The 18,017-nt window shown below is 38.0% G+C and overlaps 6 protein-coding genes, 1 long non-coding RNA gene and 1 other non-coding gene across 10 annotated transcripts; 3 read left to right on the top strand and 5 right to left on the bottom strand.

Annotated features, from left to right (window-relative positions):
* Positions 1–227: 227 nt before the first annotated feature.
* LOC103871645 lies at positions 228–632 on the bottom strand. The gene is made up of 2 exons (XR_633562.3): positions 518–632; positions 228–409 (listed from the first exon to the last, which is right to left on the bottom strand). It is a non-coding gene; the product is annotated as an uncharacterized LOC103871645 (long non-coding RNA).
* Positions 407–1,776, top strand: LOC103871646 (F-box protein PP2-B15). The gene is made up of 3 exons (XM_009149921.2): positions 407–750; positions 837–955; positions 1,050–1,776. Exons 1-3 carry the CDS (start codon positions 484–486, stop codon positions 1,498–1,500), a joined length of 837 nt encoding a protein of 278 aa, XP_009148169.1. The 5' UTR covers positions 407–483; the 3' UTR covers positions 1,501–1,776.
* Positions 1,777–2,421: 645 nt separating this feature from the next.
* LOC103871644 (malignant T-cell-amplified sequence 1 homolog) lies at positions 2,422–4,595 on the bottom strand. The gene is made up of 9 exons (XM_009149920.3): positions 4,450–4,595; positions 4,266–4,341; positions 3,790–3,871; positions 3,634–3,701; positions 3,449–3,546; positions 3,121–3,257; positions 2,965–3,032; positions 2,755–2,818; positions 2,422–2,668 (listed from the first exon to the last, which is right to left on the bottom strand). The coding sequence occupies exons 2-9, from the start codon at positions 4,274–4,276 to the stop codon at positions 2,651–2,653; spliced, it is 546 nt and encodes a 181-aa protein (XP_009148168.1). The 5' UTR covers positions 4,277–4,341; positions 4,450–4,595; the 3' UTR covers positions 2,422–2,650.
* A 180-nt stretch (positions 4,596–4,775) lies between these two features.
* LOC103871643 (serine/arginine-rich splicing factor SR30) lies at positions 4,776–7,599 on the top strand. 3 transcript variants are annotated; one of them, XR_633561.2, is made up of 14 exons: positions 4,777–4,845; positions 4,926–5,015; positions 5,109–5,174; positions 5,267–5,341; positions 5,442–5,544; positions 5,654–5,700; positions 5,806–5,863; positions 6,004–6,053; positions 6,158–6,214; positions 6,297–6,394; positions 6,500–6,553; positions 6,842–6,938; positions 7,128–7,167; positions 7,321–7,599. XR_633561.2 is itself a non-coding variant. In XM_009149918.2 (13 exons), the coding sequence occupies exons 2-13, from the start codon at positions 4,926–4,928 to the stop codon at positions 7,333–7,335; spliced, it is 753 nt and encodes a 250-aa protein (XP_009148166.1). In that variant the 5' UTR covers positions 4,776–4,845; the 3' UTR covers positions 7,336–7,599. The 3 variants fall into 3 exon arrangements, 1 of the variants encoding a protein (XP_009148166.1); XM_009149918.2 differs by lacking the exon at positions 6,842–6,938 and having other exon boundaries at positions 4,776–4,845; XR_633560.3 differs by having other exon boundaries at positions 4,778–4,845; positions 6,842–7,167; positions 7,321–7,562.
* Positions 7,600–7,771: 172 nt separating this feature from the next.
* On the bottom strand, positions 7,772–7,843 carry TRNAE-UUC. Its single transcript has one exon. It is a non-coding gene; the product is annotated as a tRNA-Glu (tRNA).
* Positions 7,844–7,973: 130 nt separating this feature from the next.
* LOC103871641 (protein SRC2 homolog) lies at positions 7,974–10,117 on the bottom strand. Its single transcript, XM_009149917.3, has one exon. It carries the CDS (start codon positions 9,106–9,108, stop codon positions 8,143–8,145), a length of 966 nt encoding a protein of 321 aa, XP_009148165.1. The 5' UTR covers positions 9,109–10,117; the 3' UTR covers positions 7,974–8,142.
* Positions 10,118–10,419: 302 nt separating this feature from the next.
* Positions 10,420–14,519, bottom strand: LOC103871640 (the record flags this gene model as incomplete). The annotated part of the gene is made up of 3 exons (XM_033272837.1): positions 10,420–12,534; positions 12,728–13,432; positions 14,421–14,519. Coding segments are annotated over 3 exons (2,754 nt in total), but the record flags the coding sequence as incomplete, so codon positions are not given.
* Positions 14,520–15,972: 1,453 nt separating this feature from the next.
* On the top strand, positions 15,973–17,935 carry LOC103871704 (probable E3 ubiquitin-protein ligase RNF217). The gene is made up of 2 exons (XM_009149983.2): positions 15,973–17,564; positions 17,652–17,935. Exons 1-2 carry the CDS (start codon positions 16,729–16,731, stop codon positions 17,734–17,736), a joined length of 921 nt encoding a protein of 306 aa, XP_009148231.2. The 5' UTR covers positions 15,973–16,728; the 3' UTR covers positions 17,737–17,935.
* The last annotated feature ends 82 nt before the right edge of the window (positions 17,936–18,017 follow it).

The following is an 18,017-nucleotide window of genomic DNA, read 5'->3' as shown; positions in this document are numbered from 1 at the left end:
AACTAATTTTTATGTAAAGTTAAATATTTAGTCTTACATTATTCATTTTTTATGTTTAATATTATTTTATTTTTGAATTTTTAGGATTTAAGTATATTTGGATTTATATTAAAAAAGCATAATTAAGATGAGTACCCAAAGTCAAATCCAAACCGAAACCGCAATGAATCAAACTAAATTCAAACCAAAATTTGTTAATATCCGAATACGATTTAAATTTCTAACTCTAAAAGTCCAAAAAATATAAATAAATCAATTGAATCCGAACAGATATATGATCCCTAAAAGAAAATTATACAACAAATCCCTTAATACAACATGTAATAAATAATTTAATAAACAATTTTATTTGGTGCATATTAGCGCGGATCAATATCTAGTAGTATGATTAATCGGTCACCGCTTTCGTCTTGAACGCAAAACACATGTAGAAAAACATAAGAAACAAACAAAGCCATCAATATTACTATTCTCTATTTTTCAATGTTGACGATTGAAGAAAGGATAATGATGTTACCAGAAGCATGCGTGGCTAATATACTCTCCTTCACAACTCCGGCCGACACATTCTCCTCGGCGTCTGTCTCCTCTGTTTTCCGGGTCGCGGGAGACTCTGATTTCGTCTGGGAGAAGTTTCTTCCCTCAGATTACAGCCGCCTCATCTCTAGCTCCACTCATCAGAGTTTCTCCTCCAAAAAGGAGCTCTTTCGTTGTCTCTGTGAATCAATACTCATCGATAATGGCAGAAAGGTTATTGTTACATTCTTGGGTCTTTCTATATATATATATATATATATAAAAGAGCTTTAGTTAACTTAGTTATGTTTTGATCTTAGATATTCAAGATCGAGAAGCTAACTGGGAAGATATCGTTTGTTTTGTCGGCAAGAGAACTTTCCATAACTTGGAGCGATCAACGACATTACTGGTCTTGGAGCCATCGATCAGATTCAAGGTCATCTTTTAAATTTTAATATTAATAAGTTGTATGGTTGGTGTCAAAACGTATTTTTATTTAAATTTATTTCTTTTTTAAAAAATCGTTTTAGATTTTCGGAAGGGGCCCGACTTATAATGACGGACTGGTTAGAAATCATCGGAAAAATCCAAACCGGGGCTCTATCGCCGAGCACGAGCTACGGAGCTTATCTGATTATGAAAGTGACTGAACGAGCATATGGACTAGACTTGGTTCCGGCCGAGACTTGGATAAAAGTGGGGAATGGTGAGAATAAAACAAAGACGAGTTATCTAAGTTGCTTGGATGACAAGAAACAGCAAATGGCCAAGAAGGAGGAGATTTTCGGATATTATCGGAGAGAGCCGGAGATGCGAGAAGACGGGTGGATGGAGATAGAGCTGGGAGAGTTCGAGACAGGACGGGAAGGTAACGAGGAGGTTGTGATGAGTCTAACCGAAGTGAAAGGGTATCAGTTGAAGGGTGGGATTGTAATTGATGGGATTGAAGTCAGGCCTAAATCTCAAAAGTTGAGCTGCTAAATTAAAGATGGGTGCAAAATATTTCGGTTAAGTTGATAAATGTGAATAATTTCGGGTGGAAACTTGTACGATGAGAAAATTAATGAGTTGGCCAGTCGTTATCACTGAAGAATTTTTCATTATTATTGAATTTAGAATTTTTAGACGACTTTTCATCCGACAAAAAATATTCATTCCGTTTTAGAATGATCCATGTTTAAAAAAATTATTTCTAAAAAGTTCATATTTTACATTTTCAATATATGTAATAATAGAAAATTGTAAATTTCAAAGACATTAATTGTATTTACTAAATTTTGATTGGTTAAAAATCATAAAAAATAGCTAAATACAGAAATTAATGTATTTATTGTCAAAATTTTACATGTTTTCTTAATAAATGTAAAAACTCTAGAGAAATAAAGAAACGGATGGAATAATAAAATATTATTTTAAAATTGATGGAGTAATAAAGAAAGAAAACCCCCACAAGATTGTTAAATTAATCATTTGGTTAGCAACCACTTGACAAAATTTATTGTAAGTTTTGTAACATAAAAGATTATTTTCGTTGACATGTTTGGTTCCAATGGCAAATTATTCTAAAAAATAATAGAGCCGACGACGTGTGCATGCGTACGTTCACCAATGCGTTCATGATGTGAGCAAATGTTGTCACTTTTTTTAGCATAATAACACGAGGGGTGAAGACATTCTTACACATCTCATGGCGGGTTAAGTTCAAAAAAAAAAAAAAATGTCATGGCGGGTGTCATTATTTTAGTTAAGTAAATAAAATGTTGTCATGGTGTCATGCAATTCACATTAATGTTAGTACTTTTGTACAACACCATAATAACTAATTAGTAGGCACTAGGCACATTATATTCCTACTTATGTGTCATCATAAGACTTGTACTGTTTCTTTCTTCAATAACTTGATATGTTTAAAGACGTAATTAAAGTAATGGGTTATACGGAGCTAGCAAAATATTTGGAAACTGTTTAACCTTAGCTAAGGTTGATTGGCCGCTCTCTCGTAAAAGAAAACATGGAATATTTGAAAACAGAAGCTAAGGTGGAGATCCGGACAAAAGCTCCATAAGTTTAGAGAAACATAAAAAGGAGATCTCTTCCACAGTGATTCACACAAGACGTTTGACTTCGTTCCTCAATCTAGCCTTTCCATCTGCAGACAAACATGCAATACAAGTTTTATAAACTCTAACTCGATAAAATCCTTTAATCGACTCGATGCAGGAGGGGAGTAAGTACCTTCCAGAGACCGTCGTTGAGGTAATGCATGTTGTCCACTCCGATTCCTTTGTTGATGCTCTTTCTGTCAACAACCAAATAAGAGATGTCACAACAAAACATAGACAACCGAGTCAGAAAACAATACTACTAAACTAGCATAGAGACCAAATCATGATTCCTACATTCCAGTTGTGATTTTGAGTTTGGCATGAAGGAAATTTAACTTACATGTCTTTGGCTGACATTTTGGTGAAGCCTATTGCTAAGGCATGTTGCTTTCCTTCTGCATATATAGCCTAAAACAAATACAAACTCATGGTTTAAGATCAACCAGAAACAAATCAACCCCAAAAAATGTTTATTTTTATTTGTGTGTTCATATACCACTGGCCTCTCTGCCTCAACTTCTTCATCAAGAACGCCTCCAGGGGACGTAAGACCAGGACACATTATGTTTGCACCAGAGAAAACAAACTTTATGGCACCTCTATCAACTTGAAACCTCTTCATTATACTTGGGTCTGCAAAAAACTCCAAGAACATTCAAGTGCCACGTCTACATTCTCGGCTAACTGATAAAAACTCAAGATTCTTTCCATTGATTTCTATTGTGAACAGGGTCGCAGAGTTTTTTCAAGAACATAGCTTAATCTTCCGGTAACAGCCAATGCCAAAACCTTGGCACTATAATAAGGCAAAGAGGTGAGCTTACATTGATGAAGAAGACGCAGAGTTGGCATGTATGGCCCATCACGGATACAGAAGAAGAGAGGGACATTGTTGACAACAACTAGGGTCAGATGGTTTGGGCTGCACACGAGAAAAAATATAAGTCAGTGGCTAAACAAAGTTGAGAAAACATAGCACTGATAATATGAAGTTTGTTAGCTTACGAACCACTTGACTACAATGAGAGGAGACTTTTTGGGAAGTAGATCCTCCAACACTGTTTCAAGCCCAGGGTACTGCAACATTACATTTTAACATCTTTACACCCAACAAGCTACACATAATCTCAACAAGTTTTAAGATGGGATAAAACAGCAAGGATACCTCTTCTTGAATACTCTGGCGAATCCTACGTTGGACAGACGCCTTTACTTGGTTCTGTGATGAAATCTCCTCCAATGAAAACCTAAGTTAAAAAATAATTAACATATCGTAGACAAAACGGGTATAGCAAAGAGATGTAAATGCCTGTCTAAGAGAGAAAGACCACTAGTAGAGAGATAGACATTTTATACAAAAAGACTCAATAGGAAGGTGTAATCATGTATGGGAGATGGATAGAGTTGATAGGATGAACCAAATAAAGATCCAATCTCATTGAATTTGATACCATCTGTAAAGACTAACAACTTCAAGAAGCACAACCCAAAAACCTTGAAGAAAATATAAAAAAACCAAGCTGATACATTACTGTAACAATAAATGGCTATCTACATTATACTCACAAGCTATTGTCCTCATCAAAAGATTTAAAACAAAAGGGTTAGTCGAATATGAATTGAGAGAAGAGAGATTCTTACTTTTTGAACATGCTTGCTGGATGATAATGAGAGGTTATTTCTTTGGTAGGTTTATGAATGAGATTGGTCGATGCAACTGCAAGTGAACAATGGAAACTGCTGATGACGACTGGAGATTGTCCGAATATAACTCTAACAAAGTAATCGGAGAGTATTCAAAGACGAGCATAACAGATGAACTTACCGGAGAGAAACAGAGAGGGAGAGATCGGATGCGTTTCCGGAGCCGAGAGAGAATGTTTTTTCTCGCGATCTAATGTTCCTCTTTCCTACCAAAACGACTGTGTTTTAAGATAACCTAGGAAACCAAGCTTGTCCTGTCCGAATCCGACCAAACTGAGTTCTGGGCCTTTTGGGTACATTAATGGGCTTTTATTACAACAATCTCGTATCTTTGTCGAGAAATTTAATCGAACGGCTGAGAGAGAGTTGAATGTAGGAATCCCACTTTACACGTGGCCGCAGCAGATCAACTCCACTTCCGTTTAAAAGTACGCTTCTGGTTAGTTGTCTTTTGTTTCCAGAACAATCTAACGCTTTCTCGCTCCTCCTCTTCGTGTCTCTCTCCCTGCAAGCAAATGTAAGAGCTTCAAATATATTTTCTGTTTAATTTTCAATTTTTTTCGTAATTTTTGTTGTTATCTAACTGCGAGGTGTCAGATGAGTAGCAGCCGATGGAACCGTACGATCTACGTTGGGAACTTGCCTGGCGATATTCGTATGAGAGAGGTTGAAGATCTCTTCTACAAGGTTTTGAATAACATCTTCTGTGTCTCTCTTTTCGAATTCATTAGGATCTATCTGCACGTACTCTTAAGTAATAGTGTTGAATCTTCCTTGCAGTATGGACCCATTGTGGACATTGATCTGAAGATTCCACCGAGACCTCCTGGTTATGCATTTGTTGAGGTATATATGATTATAGGAGCTTAAAATTTAATGTATCTGTTTTGTTCTTTCTTGTGAATGACTTATGGCTAATGAGTCTGTTATTGATGCAGTTTGAAGATCCTCGTGATGCAGATGATGCTATTTATGGGCGGGATGGGTATGACTTTGATGGATGTCGTCTACGGGTCAGTTATAACATTTATCTTTATTATGAAGGTGTTTGTTACCTTTTGTGTGAATATTTAGGTTTGTTCTGAAGATGCTGAACTTTTGTGTGATGGTTAGGTTGAGATTGCACATGGTGGTCGTAGAGGTTCATCCTCGGTGGATAGGCACAGCAGCAGCTACAGTGGGAGCCGTGCACCTTCTAGACGGTCTGACTATCGTGGTGTGTATAATATCTTCTCAAGTGTGTTTATTTTACGTTATTTCGCGTTTTGAAAAAAAAAAAAAGAAACTCAGTGTTGCCACCTTTTTTATTTGGTAAAAACATACAGTGCTTGTGACGGGGTTGCCGCCATCTGCTTCCTGGCAGGACCTTAAGGTATGGGATATGATATTGTGTCTTTCTTGATGTATGTTCTCTCTAGTTCATGCTGTGTTTACTGTGTTCTGAACTGATGTTATTTGCTACTTATGGATGATTAAGGATCACATGCGCAAAGCTGGAGATGTCTGCTTTTCTGAAGTTTTTCGTGACCGTGGAGGTGAGTTATCATTCTCTAGTTTAATAACCTTCTTGTAGATATATATAAATAATTTAGTGTCCTGTGAAAGAGAATAGCTCTAGTTCATGATTTTAATTTTTAAGTGTAATCAGCAAGACTTAACACTTTTTTTTTTATAGGCATGTCAGGGGTTGTGGACTATAGCAACTATGATGATATGAAGTACGCGGTAAGTTGTATATCTTAGCAGTGCCTCATGCCCACAATTTAATCTTCTTTGAGGCCATTGTGTCAACTCTTTGATGCTCCCTTTATAAATTTCTGTTGTAACAGATAAGGAAGCTTGATGACTCTGAGTTTCGAAATGCTTTCTCCAGAGCTTATATACGGGTATGTATGTGGTGTTGCCTTCTTTGATTTCGTTAATGACTAGATCGATATATAGTCAGTCATCTCTAATTCCAATGTTCAGGTGAGAGAATATGAGTCGAGGAGTGTGAGTCGCAGCCCATATTATTCTAGAAGCAGGAGTCGAAGCCGTGGTCGAAGCTATAGTTATAGTAGCAGAAGGTCAGTTTTATTACGTACCTTTCCATGAAACTAAAGCTGAAAGAGGTCGTTAGTCCTGCAACTTGTTATTTATGAGTTTTTGACTGACTTCAAAGCGTAATGCAGTTTGTCGCCTGCTAGATCTTCTCGTTCTCCAACTCCGTATAGCTCGATCTCAAGGTATGGTTATCTACATTTATACCATTATTACATATGTTTGCATGGAGTGCTAGTTTTCTTGCTTATTGAACTCCTCTTACAACAAAAGAAGTTTTGTTGTTTTTATCTTAAAAAAAGTTGAATTTTTTTGACCGGCCTAACTATATGTTGGTGGTACTAGTTTATCTTGTGATACTAACTCAGCTAGAAGTTCTCTTTTGTGAAAAATTTATTTCCTAATGGAAGGGCAAAGATATGTGAATCTGGATATCTGAGGTTTCAGCTGTATTGCCTTGTTTGTTTTTCTAGATCTGGCTCACTGCGGCGAGCTGGGGACTGGATCTTAGGGACTTGATGGGGTTAATCTTAGATGGATCCTAGGACTTGCTGCTCTGATACTCAGCCCGTATCAGCTGTACATTTTGGCCTAAGAGTCCTCTGATTCCCTAACGTTTCTTTTTTTCTGTCCATGCTGGAATCCATGTTTTAGTTCTTTTCTAGACCAACACCCGAGTCCAGATGGGAGATGGTCAGTAGAAAATTGTTTTGTCATGACGCCACATTAACAAGGTTTTTTGTTTTTGTCTTACTGCAGGTCCCGGTCAAGATCGAGATCAAATTCTCCAGTTTCACCCGTAAGTAAGATAAACCTTGTTTAAATAATTAGCTGCTCTCAACCAAATATAAAACACATGAGGAAGTCTAGAGAAGCGAGGGTTGTCTAAGTCTACCTTTGTGTCATTATCATGTTTGCTTCAGTTAACATCATGACAAACTTTGCTTTGCAGGTGAGATCTGACTGAAAAGAAGACCTGGTGACCGGGAATAGAGTACCGCCGTATCCAAATTGAGTCATGCTTCTCATGGTCCACTCGTAGTATAATAATCTGATTTGGATTTGAGTTACTTATTATATCTCGAATGAACAATTAATAATATGTTTTTTCTATTTAAAAACTTTTAGTTGGTCTGTTATTGTGTCTTTTAGCAATGAACCGAACCTCTTAAAATAATCTATTTGTGGTTGCTTGAAAAACGTTTGTATCGTTTTATACATAGTTTGATAATTGATCTAAACGCCTAACTAGTAGCGTCTAACTCTAAACATTAGAGTCCAATACAAATTAAAGAAGCCACTTGGAGACGTAGAATAAACATTACAGTTGTGAAAGGAACACTCTGTTGCCATACTTGATAACTAAATCCATACTTACAATGCATGAAAATAAAATAAAAAAGCTCCGTTACCGGGAATCGAACCCGGGTCTCCTGGGTGAAAGCCAGATATCCTAACCGCTGGACGATAACGGATTTGATGTTAGCATTTATACAAATAATTATCTGACATTTTTACATTTCTGAGACCTCCCTTTCCTAACACTTGAATGTTGTTGAATGAAAAACTGATTATTAATCTCATACGAAATATCTGATAGCAACATATATCAACTTCACACAGTTTTCGTTAGGAGAGAGCCAGAAACAACACACAGACAAGAAAACAGAACATGTTGATTTCTCACAGGATAATCCAAAAGAAAAACATAGAACCATTTGCCTAAAGAAAATGAAATAGTTAATCACAACACAGAGATAGCAAAAACAGAAGATCAGAAATCAAAGTCGCCACCCATATCTGCTATATCATCAATAGCTTCACCAACCAGCAACCCACCCAATAAACCAGCTCCGAGTCCAAGTCCTAGACCCATTCCAGCTCCTCCGTGCTTCTTCGGCTTCTGCGGTTTACCACCATAACCTTGCTGTTGCGGGTAACCGTACGGACCCTGAGGCGGATATCCATAGCCTGGACCTTGTGGCGGATATCCATAACCCGGACCCTGTGGTGGATAACCCGGGTAACCTCCTTGCTGTTGGGGTGGATATCCACCATGTTGGTGTTGCGGGTATGCACCGGGTGGTGGATACCCGCCAGGGCCAGCCGGAGGATAGCCACCCGGACCTCCAGGTGGTGGATAACCGTAAACTCCACCACCATGTTTATCATCATGTCCTGGTGGTGGGTATCCGGAAGAACCCGGCGGGTATGCAACCGGGGCACCTTGTCCGGGCGGGTAAGCCGTTACAGGCTGATGATCTATAGCCTTATGCTCCAGAGTCGATAATCCAGGCGCGTGAGGAGCACTCGAGGCTCCTCCGAAAGTATACTTCTCACCAAACTTGAACGAGAATTTGAGATAACCTTTGGACTTCCCGTTAGGCAGCCTCACGGCGTACGTCACCGTCTTCTCCTCCTCCTCGTTCTGATCCAAAAGCTCCTTCACCGGAACGCTAACCTCTCCCACGGGCTTATCACCCGCGATGGGACGATCAGCCACGATCTCGATGAGGAGTGTGAGACGATTCTCATTCGCCGCCGCGTCGTCGACGGTGAGCTTCATCTGGTGTCTCCATTTGGGCTTGGTCCCGCAATCTTTGTCCACCTTCGTCTTCTGCTTCGTCCTCGCGTCGCGGTTGATTGAAACGACGGCGTATAAGTCCTGTTTGCCGATGAGTTGGATGTCTTTGAGATCCTCCGCGGATATGATCGTCAGATCTAACGGCCTACACTCCATGATTCAAAAGAAAAAAAAAAGCTTTTGAAATTTAGGCAAAGAGAAGATCTTTTTTAAAAAGAAAAAGGTTTTACACACGCGGGAAGCGGTTATTCCTTTTTTTAATATTAGTTATTTTCCTTAAGTTAGTTTTCCCCTTTATCCTATCCTAAGTAATGCTAACGCTGTATGTCAAAAAAGGGTAATGTTAACGCTGTTAAAAAAAAGGCTGTTAATTAGTTTAGTAACGACAAAAAAATAGTTTGGTAAATACTAAGGAAAATAACACTTGGGAGAGTCCATAAGGAGAAGAATGAACCAGAGATTGATGTTGAGTGTGAATGCAGAGAACATATTGGATCACGGTCACACCATGGGGTTTTCTTGCACGTCCTCACGTGCAGGAGGAGCTAAGTGGGATGTATTTCGACGCCAAGACGTCCCAAAGCTGGCCGAGTATTTGCAGGGAACATTTGAGAAGCCGTTGTATGAACGAATGGATTGTTCTTAAATGAACACAACAAGAGACAACAACTGAAGACGAGTTTGGTAAGAAAAACAAAAGGACCTGAAAGCGTTGAAGAGTCAGCTAGACTAGCTGAAGAAATCAGGTGTTTACCGAATGACCATGAGGCAAAACTTCAGATTCTAGAGGTAACAAAACTATTAACCATCTCAGTGCCTTCCCTCCTGAAACTCTTGAAAAAATGGTTTGCGTTTTTAATATATCAGATAGGAAAAATATCGTTATACGCAGCTAGTTCAGCTATCAAAGAGGTTCAGAAACTTGTCTTTGATCCAAAGTAAGTTCGAAAAATATAAGCTAAAACTAATCTAAGGAGTATGTGAAATGAATTTGAACTGACATTAGTTGTGCTCTTTTGAAATTTGGTTCCATTGTTGTGACTACAAAGGATTTGGAGCAGAGCTTGGTTTTGAGGACTCTAACTTAACTCAAGCAGTCTCCAACAACTTGGATAAGGCAGTCATCAATCGGCCACAACAAATCAGCTGCACTTGATCAGTCAAGATTTGTACAGTAGTATTAACATTGTTGTGACTAGTATTACTTACTATTCAGGATTTGTAAGTATAGTACTAAGACTACTAATACTACTATTCAGGATTCGTGTATATGCTGTATAAATTATATGCATGACAGCATGAGCATCATTATTTCACTTCGATTCTCGGGATCTAGACCATATAAAAATCATTTCGAATAACCTCCCAACAAATCGAATAATAGAAAACATTACTTATAGGCAAATATGCATTCACTGAGATGAGAGGAGGGCTAGAAGAAAGACTTCACCATTTAGAAAGAAAAAAAAAACTTGGATATGTTGTGTACTGTTCGTCACATTTAACCCAACAAAAAATGAAGAACAAAGAAGAGTATGTAATAAAACCCTTATAAAAATCTTTTTACTTCTGTACACATTAGTCTATAGCAAGGCTAATGCTGTCACAGCCAACGCCCAAACTCTTCAGACTCTAAGTCTCTGAAGCTCTGCTACGCTTTAACGAAAGCTTTAAAATAATGGGTGGGAGTTTAGGATGTTCAGTTAGCGCCGGCTTTGAATCATGTCTTCGATCCAGAGGAGGCTTACTACTCTCAGTTGTGGCTCCATTATGAATAAAGCTAGGCTTTGTATCCTCTATTTGATCCAAAGGGTTGTTACTTGCTGTTGCTTTGCTTCCATCTTCTCCTCCTCTTTGCTCCTTATCTGCAATCCCATTGTCTGGCAAAAGCTGTGTTCTGTTACTCACTTTAGCTGAGTGCTTTTTCCTCGAAGATCTTTCACGTTTTCTTGGTTTAACCGTAGTTTCCATTATCTCGGTTGTAAGTAAACAAGATTCAAGAGCTTCCAGAGCCCTGGTGGTCAATGGTCGCTTTCTTGTGCTGTGTCTTCTAGGAGCATCTGTATTAGCTTCTTGTTGTTCTGATGAACCAAGTTCTTGAGTATTGACCGGGTGGTCAATGGTCGCTTTCTGATGTAGCTCAACTTCTTGCTCTTGTTCCGTATCAATGGAAACACGTCCTTTGTCTGAGCCTGATGCTGAACAGAGCCCGTTTGAGTGATGTTCTGATGAAATGAGTTCATGGCTTGTTCTTATCTCCTCTGGAGAACAGTCGTTGTCTTCACCAGAGACCGAACATAACCCATTTGGTTTGGTCTCTGACATTTCTTGGGTATCAACAACCGCAGAAGACGGTCCATTTCCAGTCTTTTCTGATTGATCAGACTTTAAGTTCTTATAATCAACCGATAACTCGGTTTCATATCTCTCTTTGTCTTCATTCATCTCTTCAATGGTGCTGTTCTTGTGTTGGACCGCACATAAACTTAAGCTGTCTGATTCAGGATCCTCTTTTGAAAGGCTCTTCTCCCTCTTTACGCAAGCACTGAGCCGTCTGCGTTTCAACGATGGAGCAGATTTTACTGAATGATGATTAGTGTCTTCTGCTCTATGCTTTTTGATCAGCCTCTTCGATGGATCCTTAACCCTCTCCAAACTCTCTTCCTCCTCCTTGACGCTAGAATCATCCTTGTTTCTGCCATCACTTGGTAAACGTTTCCATCTCCTTAAACCAGACCATTTCTTACGGTGGTCTAGACTCGTATCAACAATAACAAACCGCATTGGAGCATCCAGAGAGGGCATTTCCACATTTTGACTGGGCAGGGAAGAAGAATCTTTGTCTCCTAAACCAGTCTTTGTCTCAGAGACTTTCAGATTCCGTAAATCACACAGTTTCCCTCCAGAGGCTAAACTAGTGTCAACAACAGTGAATCTCATTTGCAGGTTTCCACGGCTAGAGCTTGGAGACTTGAGGTAACGGTGTCTCTGACTATCAGACGGGCGAAGCTCTTCATCTGATTGGTCAGAAGAGTTAACGGATTCGTTGACTATCTCTCCTCCTCCTCCTGTTTCAAACTCAAGAAGCTCAGGCTCAGAAGCAACCTTTGTTAGAATGTCACTGACAGAGTCAAAATAATGATCGCCTTTGACAAGTTCCCCTCTCGAGAACCGTTTCACTCCAGGGACAATGAAAACAATGTTATCCTTAGATGTAATATAGCTTCTGTCCTTTGGCTGCTCTGAGTGCCATCCTCTGGCTAGCAAACGCGGCCACACAGCTTCCCAGAAGATATCGCTGCACCGAGCTTTGCTTAGACGGGAACTGCCTTTTAACTGGTTTATTATGTCGGCAGACGTGAGTGAAGCGTAAGCCCCTAAGCCCGGGAACGAAGAAGACTTTGGAGAAACCGTGAACCATGGTTTGTTGGTCTTAACTGGTACTGCTGACCGAACCGTGAGATCCTCTTTTCCTTTACCAACCGCCACAGCGTCTACCAGAAGCCTGAGACCCACAAGATCCTTCATAGCGTCTATGTATTTCTTTAGAGTGATCTTCCCTTCAGCAAATGACTTGGAGACCTACAAAAAAAAAGGTAAGATCAATTACCAAAACAAATACTCCCTCCGTTTCAAATTAGTTGTCGTTGTTTATGTTAGTTTAATTAGTGGCAAAAGAGACGAATTAATAGTAAAAGTTGCATTGGAATCATAAAACGACATTTAAAATTTTGAAACGGAGGGAGTATAGCATTATAATGCAAGAGAGACTCACATTCACAAGCATCTGTTTCTGAGATTCATCAGAGATAGAAGGAACCAAACGGGACAGCAACTGCTGTTGCCTCCATCCTGAGTAGAGCTTTCTTCCATATACGCATTTTCGACTACGCTTCTTGCGTGAATCAGACCAGGTGTGGTACTTAACTGAGTTGTAGAACTTGCCAAAGTAAAACAACAGTATCTCTCCTGTGCCTTTGCTCTCCATGAACTTCTTCACCTGAGTGAAGTTCTTCCCGAAGGTGTAAAGACCAAGAACAAAGCTAGCCACCTCATGGTCCTCCCAAGAACTGGATGGTAACTCCGGAACAGCCTCAAGATTCAGTCTCCGCTTCTTGGGTTTCGGATTCTTGTCAGAGCAGCGACTTCTTTTTGATCTTAAAGATTTCAAAGATTGGTTCATGTCAACATCATCATCATCTCCATTTGCTTGTCCTTTTGGACGTTTGTCTATCCACGTTACTTGAACAGGTTGTCCGATGAGAAAGGAGTATGAGGAATGATCATCCAAAGCTAGAGGAGTTGAAAGAAGCACTGCACGTTCGGATGCAGACAACATAGGAGGAATCTTGGCCTGAAACTCGTCTCCAACACGAGGCTCAACTTTTGGATCTCCACAACAGGCAAATTCAACATCAGAAGAATCTTCGATGAGAGCTGTTTCTTCCATAAGATTGTTTTCCTCGTCCATCAATATTGTCTGCACCAAAAGAAAAAGTACATTTTAAAATAATGAATCTCAATCATTATTAACATCTAGGCAAGGTTTGGTTTACTGATCACATTGTTATAAAAACATCTTATTCAAACAGCAAAGAGAGAAATCAATGGAGGTTTCCCGGCGACATGCAGACACATAGGAGATCTGAAACTCATTGAAATTGAAATTGAAATTGACAATCAAAGAATGTATAAAGTAAAAACAAACCTCAAGGATACATACATACATTGTCCAAGAACAACACAATAGGGGGTAAAGTAGAAAGCTTTTTAACATATCAGATTCACAAAAGTATCAAACTTGAAGAAGATTCAACAACTTCAGATCGTGAGAGCAATAGAGAGACAGGGAGATTCTAATAAAAAAACCCAGAAAAGACTTTAGAGAGAAACACGAGGAGACTGAAAAGATGATAAAGCTAAGTGTTTTCAAAGCTGAATTAAAATTGAAACACAGACCTAAGATTCAGACATAAAACCAGACCTGATCAAAGCAAAACCACCAGAGAACAAGCAAGCAATCGATCCAAAACATCAACAAGTTATAATAGCTATAGATAGCCATGTATGTAATTCACAACGATCTGAACATATACCACAATGGGTACTTACTGTAAGAAGAAAAGCAGCACAAAGTCGAAACCTTTAAAACGTAGAAACACGACAAGCGGGTGATGTTATAAAAAAGGAGGAGGAGGATTCCGCATCTACCTAATCTCCGATTGTTTTTGGTTTCTAGGCACGAACCCAGTAGCGTTAGGACACAAGCAAAAACCCAGAAAGAGAGAGAGAGAGGACAAACTAAAAGACAAAAGGGAACGCCGAACGTGAATTGACAAACACGGCATAAGGGATAGATAGATAGATTTGATAACCTGACTTTTAGATGTCTCAAAACTTTTGAGCAATGTTGGAGTTTGTGGCGGCACTGAAGTGGTTGATGAAAGCAAAGAAGATCGAACAAGTACCGTGTGTTCGGTGAGAGAGAAACGAGTACTGAGGTCGCTCAAGTCTTCGAGGTGAGATGTGCTTTTTTTGTGTGTGTGCGTTTTTGGGGATGTGCTTTTGTGTTATAACTCTTTTCTTATTCGGTGTGCGACCTCGTTGAACTCTCTCTCTATGCCGTCAAAATGTAATATTGGTATACCTTATGGTTTACCAATTTTTCCAAAGAACTGGTGGTGATAATGATAATTTTAAAAATTTATAAATATATTGATTTACGATATAACATATGTCTAAGAAGAATACAGTATGATTAAAGTCATTTTACTAGAAAATTCTAAGAGAAGAAGAGGGTTGGAAAAAATATGGTTACAGTAAAAAATGTTTTGGATGTTATCAAACTTAAGGTTTGGACTATTATTAACATATGAAAACTACGTCCATGGATTTGAGATTATATATGATCGGTGAGTAAGGGGCTTTTCTTGATATTGCTCTATATACGAGCTTCAGATTTTGTTATAGAGATAAATATGCATGACAGAGCTTCTTTTTAATCTTATGTTAAAATGATTTGATATGACAACATGTAACGCTCTGACCATCCCGTCGTAGAGGCCACGGCTAGTTGGCTGTCTTTAGTCGGGCTGTTACAATCAATCCTAATGTTCAACGCGGTCTCCTAACAAGGTCTCTTAAAGAAAACATTGATTAAAATAAACAAAAAAATAATTAATAAGTTAACAAACGTCTCTTAATTAGGAGAGGGAAGATACGTGAAAGACATGTATCATCATTTTGAGAAAACAAAAATGTTATTCCTCGATGGAATATTTTTTTTTCCTGTCATTGTTCACTCTCAAACTTCAATTATTTTTTTCGTCTCTTCAGCTCCTTTCGAAATTCACTTTGATTTGTTTTATATCCTCAATTAGAGTTTGGGTGTCGAGAATCTTTGGCATCAGCCAGACAAGGCTTCAACTCTTTTCTTCTTTGTTTCTTTATGTGGTGGGCTTCTCTGATTCTCAAGTTCTCGATCGCTTTGAAAGTTGTAGGAGCCGAGAGACGGCACACATTTTTTGTTGTTGTTAAGTTATCTATTTAGAGGTTGTTGTAACTTTGTGTGTTAATATTTGTTATGTTTTAGCCATTTTTAATAGGGGCTGACATAATTTTTTGTCTTTTAATCTGATCATTTACGTAATATTTTGTTTTCCCATGTTATATATTGTCCAAAACTAATCCAAACTTTAGGGTTTAAAGTTGATGAAGATTTGAGATTGAGATTGAGATTTAAAATTTTATAAAATAAAATAAAATTTAAAAATTTGAAAATAAAAATTTAAAAAATAGTTTCAAAAAGTATTTTCGAATTATAAAAATAAAATTTGAAAAAAATCGAAAAAAAATAAAAAACAATTATTAAAAATGTTCGAATTTGAAAACATATAATCTAAAACTATAAAAAAATCATTTTATTTTATTTTATTTTTTATATATCTAAGGTATTAGAATCCTTTTACCTATTAAATAAAATATTTTGGTCATTTTCCTCTTTGTAGTCTATTTTTGTGATCAAAACTTGAAAATTATCTATTAATTATTTTTTATATTTATAGCATGATTGTTAATTTGTTTATTTCTTTTATCATTTTAACATATGTAATGTATTAAAAAGATACTAAAATTTATATTTGCAACCTTAAAAATGTATTGTTTTTATTTTGCATTTTTCAGACATGTTTTTAAAATAGGAATTTCTATTCCTATTTCATTCCATCCTTCCTATATTGTTCATGTTTTGAAATTTTAGTAATTTTACTGAGACGTAAATGTGATATTTTTTTACTCTCAAAATTTCTAGTATAATCCATTTTTATCTGGTCATGATTTTCCGTTTTACTTTTTCCTATTTTTTCATATTCTTGTTTAATGTAGTTTCTAGTGTGTTATGTAGCCGTACTTTTTATTCCTCTTTCTTCATTTTTTCAGTTTTTTTTTTGTTTTTGCTATTTTGTGTTCTCGTATTAAGCTCACATTTTGTTATTGCAATAAGTATTTGTTTCATCAAATTATTTTTAGAATTTTTAATGTTTTTTTTTCTATTGTCTTGGTTTTATTCTTCTACTTTTTTGTTGTGGACAGATCTTTTTTATCATCATTTATTTTTCTTTTTTTTTTGGTCTAATGTGGTTGGAAAAATATTATTATTAGATATGGCCCAAATAAATTAAGAAGAAAAAAATGTGAGTTGCTTGTGAGAGATGTCAAGAGATCCCGTTCTCCTCCTGTGTATATATATATATATATAGATATAGATGTAAAAGGTTCATGGTTCAGAAAATCAAAAACACTTTTAGGGTTTTCCTCCGATCTCGCTGTATCGCTTTGATTCACACTTGGCTTCGGGTTTTGATTTCGCGTCAAATCAGGTTTCGATTTGTTTCATCCGAGCGTTGTTTGAATATGAATCCAACCACAGAAGTTAGCATGGATAAAGAATTGGAATTGGCCAGGCAGAAGATTGATCTTGTTATGGCAAGAGATGCTATTGCTTCCCAAACAAGATGGATTGAAGAAGGTGACGACACCAACACTGAGAATGAGACTTGTCCAGCCTGCTACACACACGTTTCGCGTCCTCACAAACTTGAGGTGAGGAGCGGTTGCTTCCACCGCATATGCTTTACGTGCATAAGGGACTGTGTCTCATCCCAACTAGCACGAGGGGACACCGTACTCTGCCCTTACCCGGGCTGCGAGAATGAACTTGTGCTAGAGGATTGTAGAGGTGTTGTTGATGATGATGCTCTTAATCTTATCATCCACCGCAAGAAGGAGAAGGCCATCCCCGTTTTAGACAGAGTCTACTGTCCCAAGCCTTCTTGTAACTTTTTGATGGCCGACCGCGACCTCCTCGCCATTGATCCTCGGCAAAAGAAGTCAGTAGAACGCACGTGCGTGGAGTGCGGCTTGTGTTTCTGCAAAAAATACCATGTTCCATGGCACTACAAGAAGACGTGCGATGAGTTCAAGAAGTCCCAGGCTTACCTGACTTCTGATGCCGCGCTTTTCGAGTCTTTAGTGAAGACACAGGGATGGATCAAGTGTCCCCAGTGTGCCACCGTCGTTCAAAAAAATGGCGGGTGCCAACGCATTAGCTGCAGGTATTGGACATTTGTTATTATTGACACTGGTTTTATATTATTTGTCTTTTGACTCTAATTATCCGTGTTTTTTTTATTTTCTCACAGACATTGCAACCACAAGTTCTGTTACGCATGTGGGGCTGCGTGTACAAGGAAGAAAATGTCATGCAACTGCAGCCCACAAGACTAGGCTTCTAACGTGCTGAAGGGCCTGATATGCCAATCTTCTCTTCAAATAAAAAGACTATATAAGACCATTCCAAATAGTTTCCTATTAACGATATGCTAGTGAGCTTCTGTATTCCCGAACAAGTTTGTGATGCATATTCGACACTTGCTTTCCCTCTTCAAATGAAATCTAATACGAAAACGACCATTGTTGAGTTTTATAGTTAAAACTGATACCCACGTTGTAAACAATTTATGCATAAAAAGGCAAAGGTAGAATGAAACAGAACTTGTAGAAGAATG

Source organism: Brassica rapa, chromosome A06 (genome assembly GCF_000309985.2).
Source record: "Brassica rapa cultivar Chiifu-401-42 chromosome A06, CAAS_Brap_v3.01, whole genome shotgun sequence".
NCBI lineage: Eukaryota > Viridiplantae > Streptophyta > Magnoliopsida > Brassicales > Brassicaceae > Brassica > Brassica rapa.
This window is presented reverse-complemented; position numbering and strand designations above follow the sequence as displayed.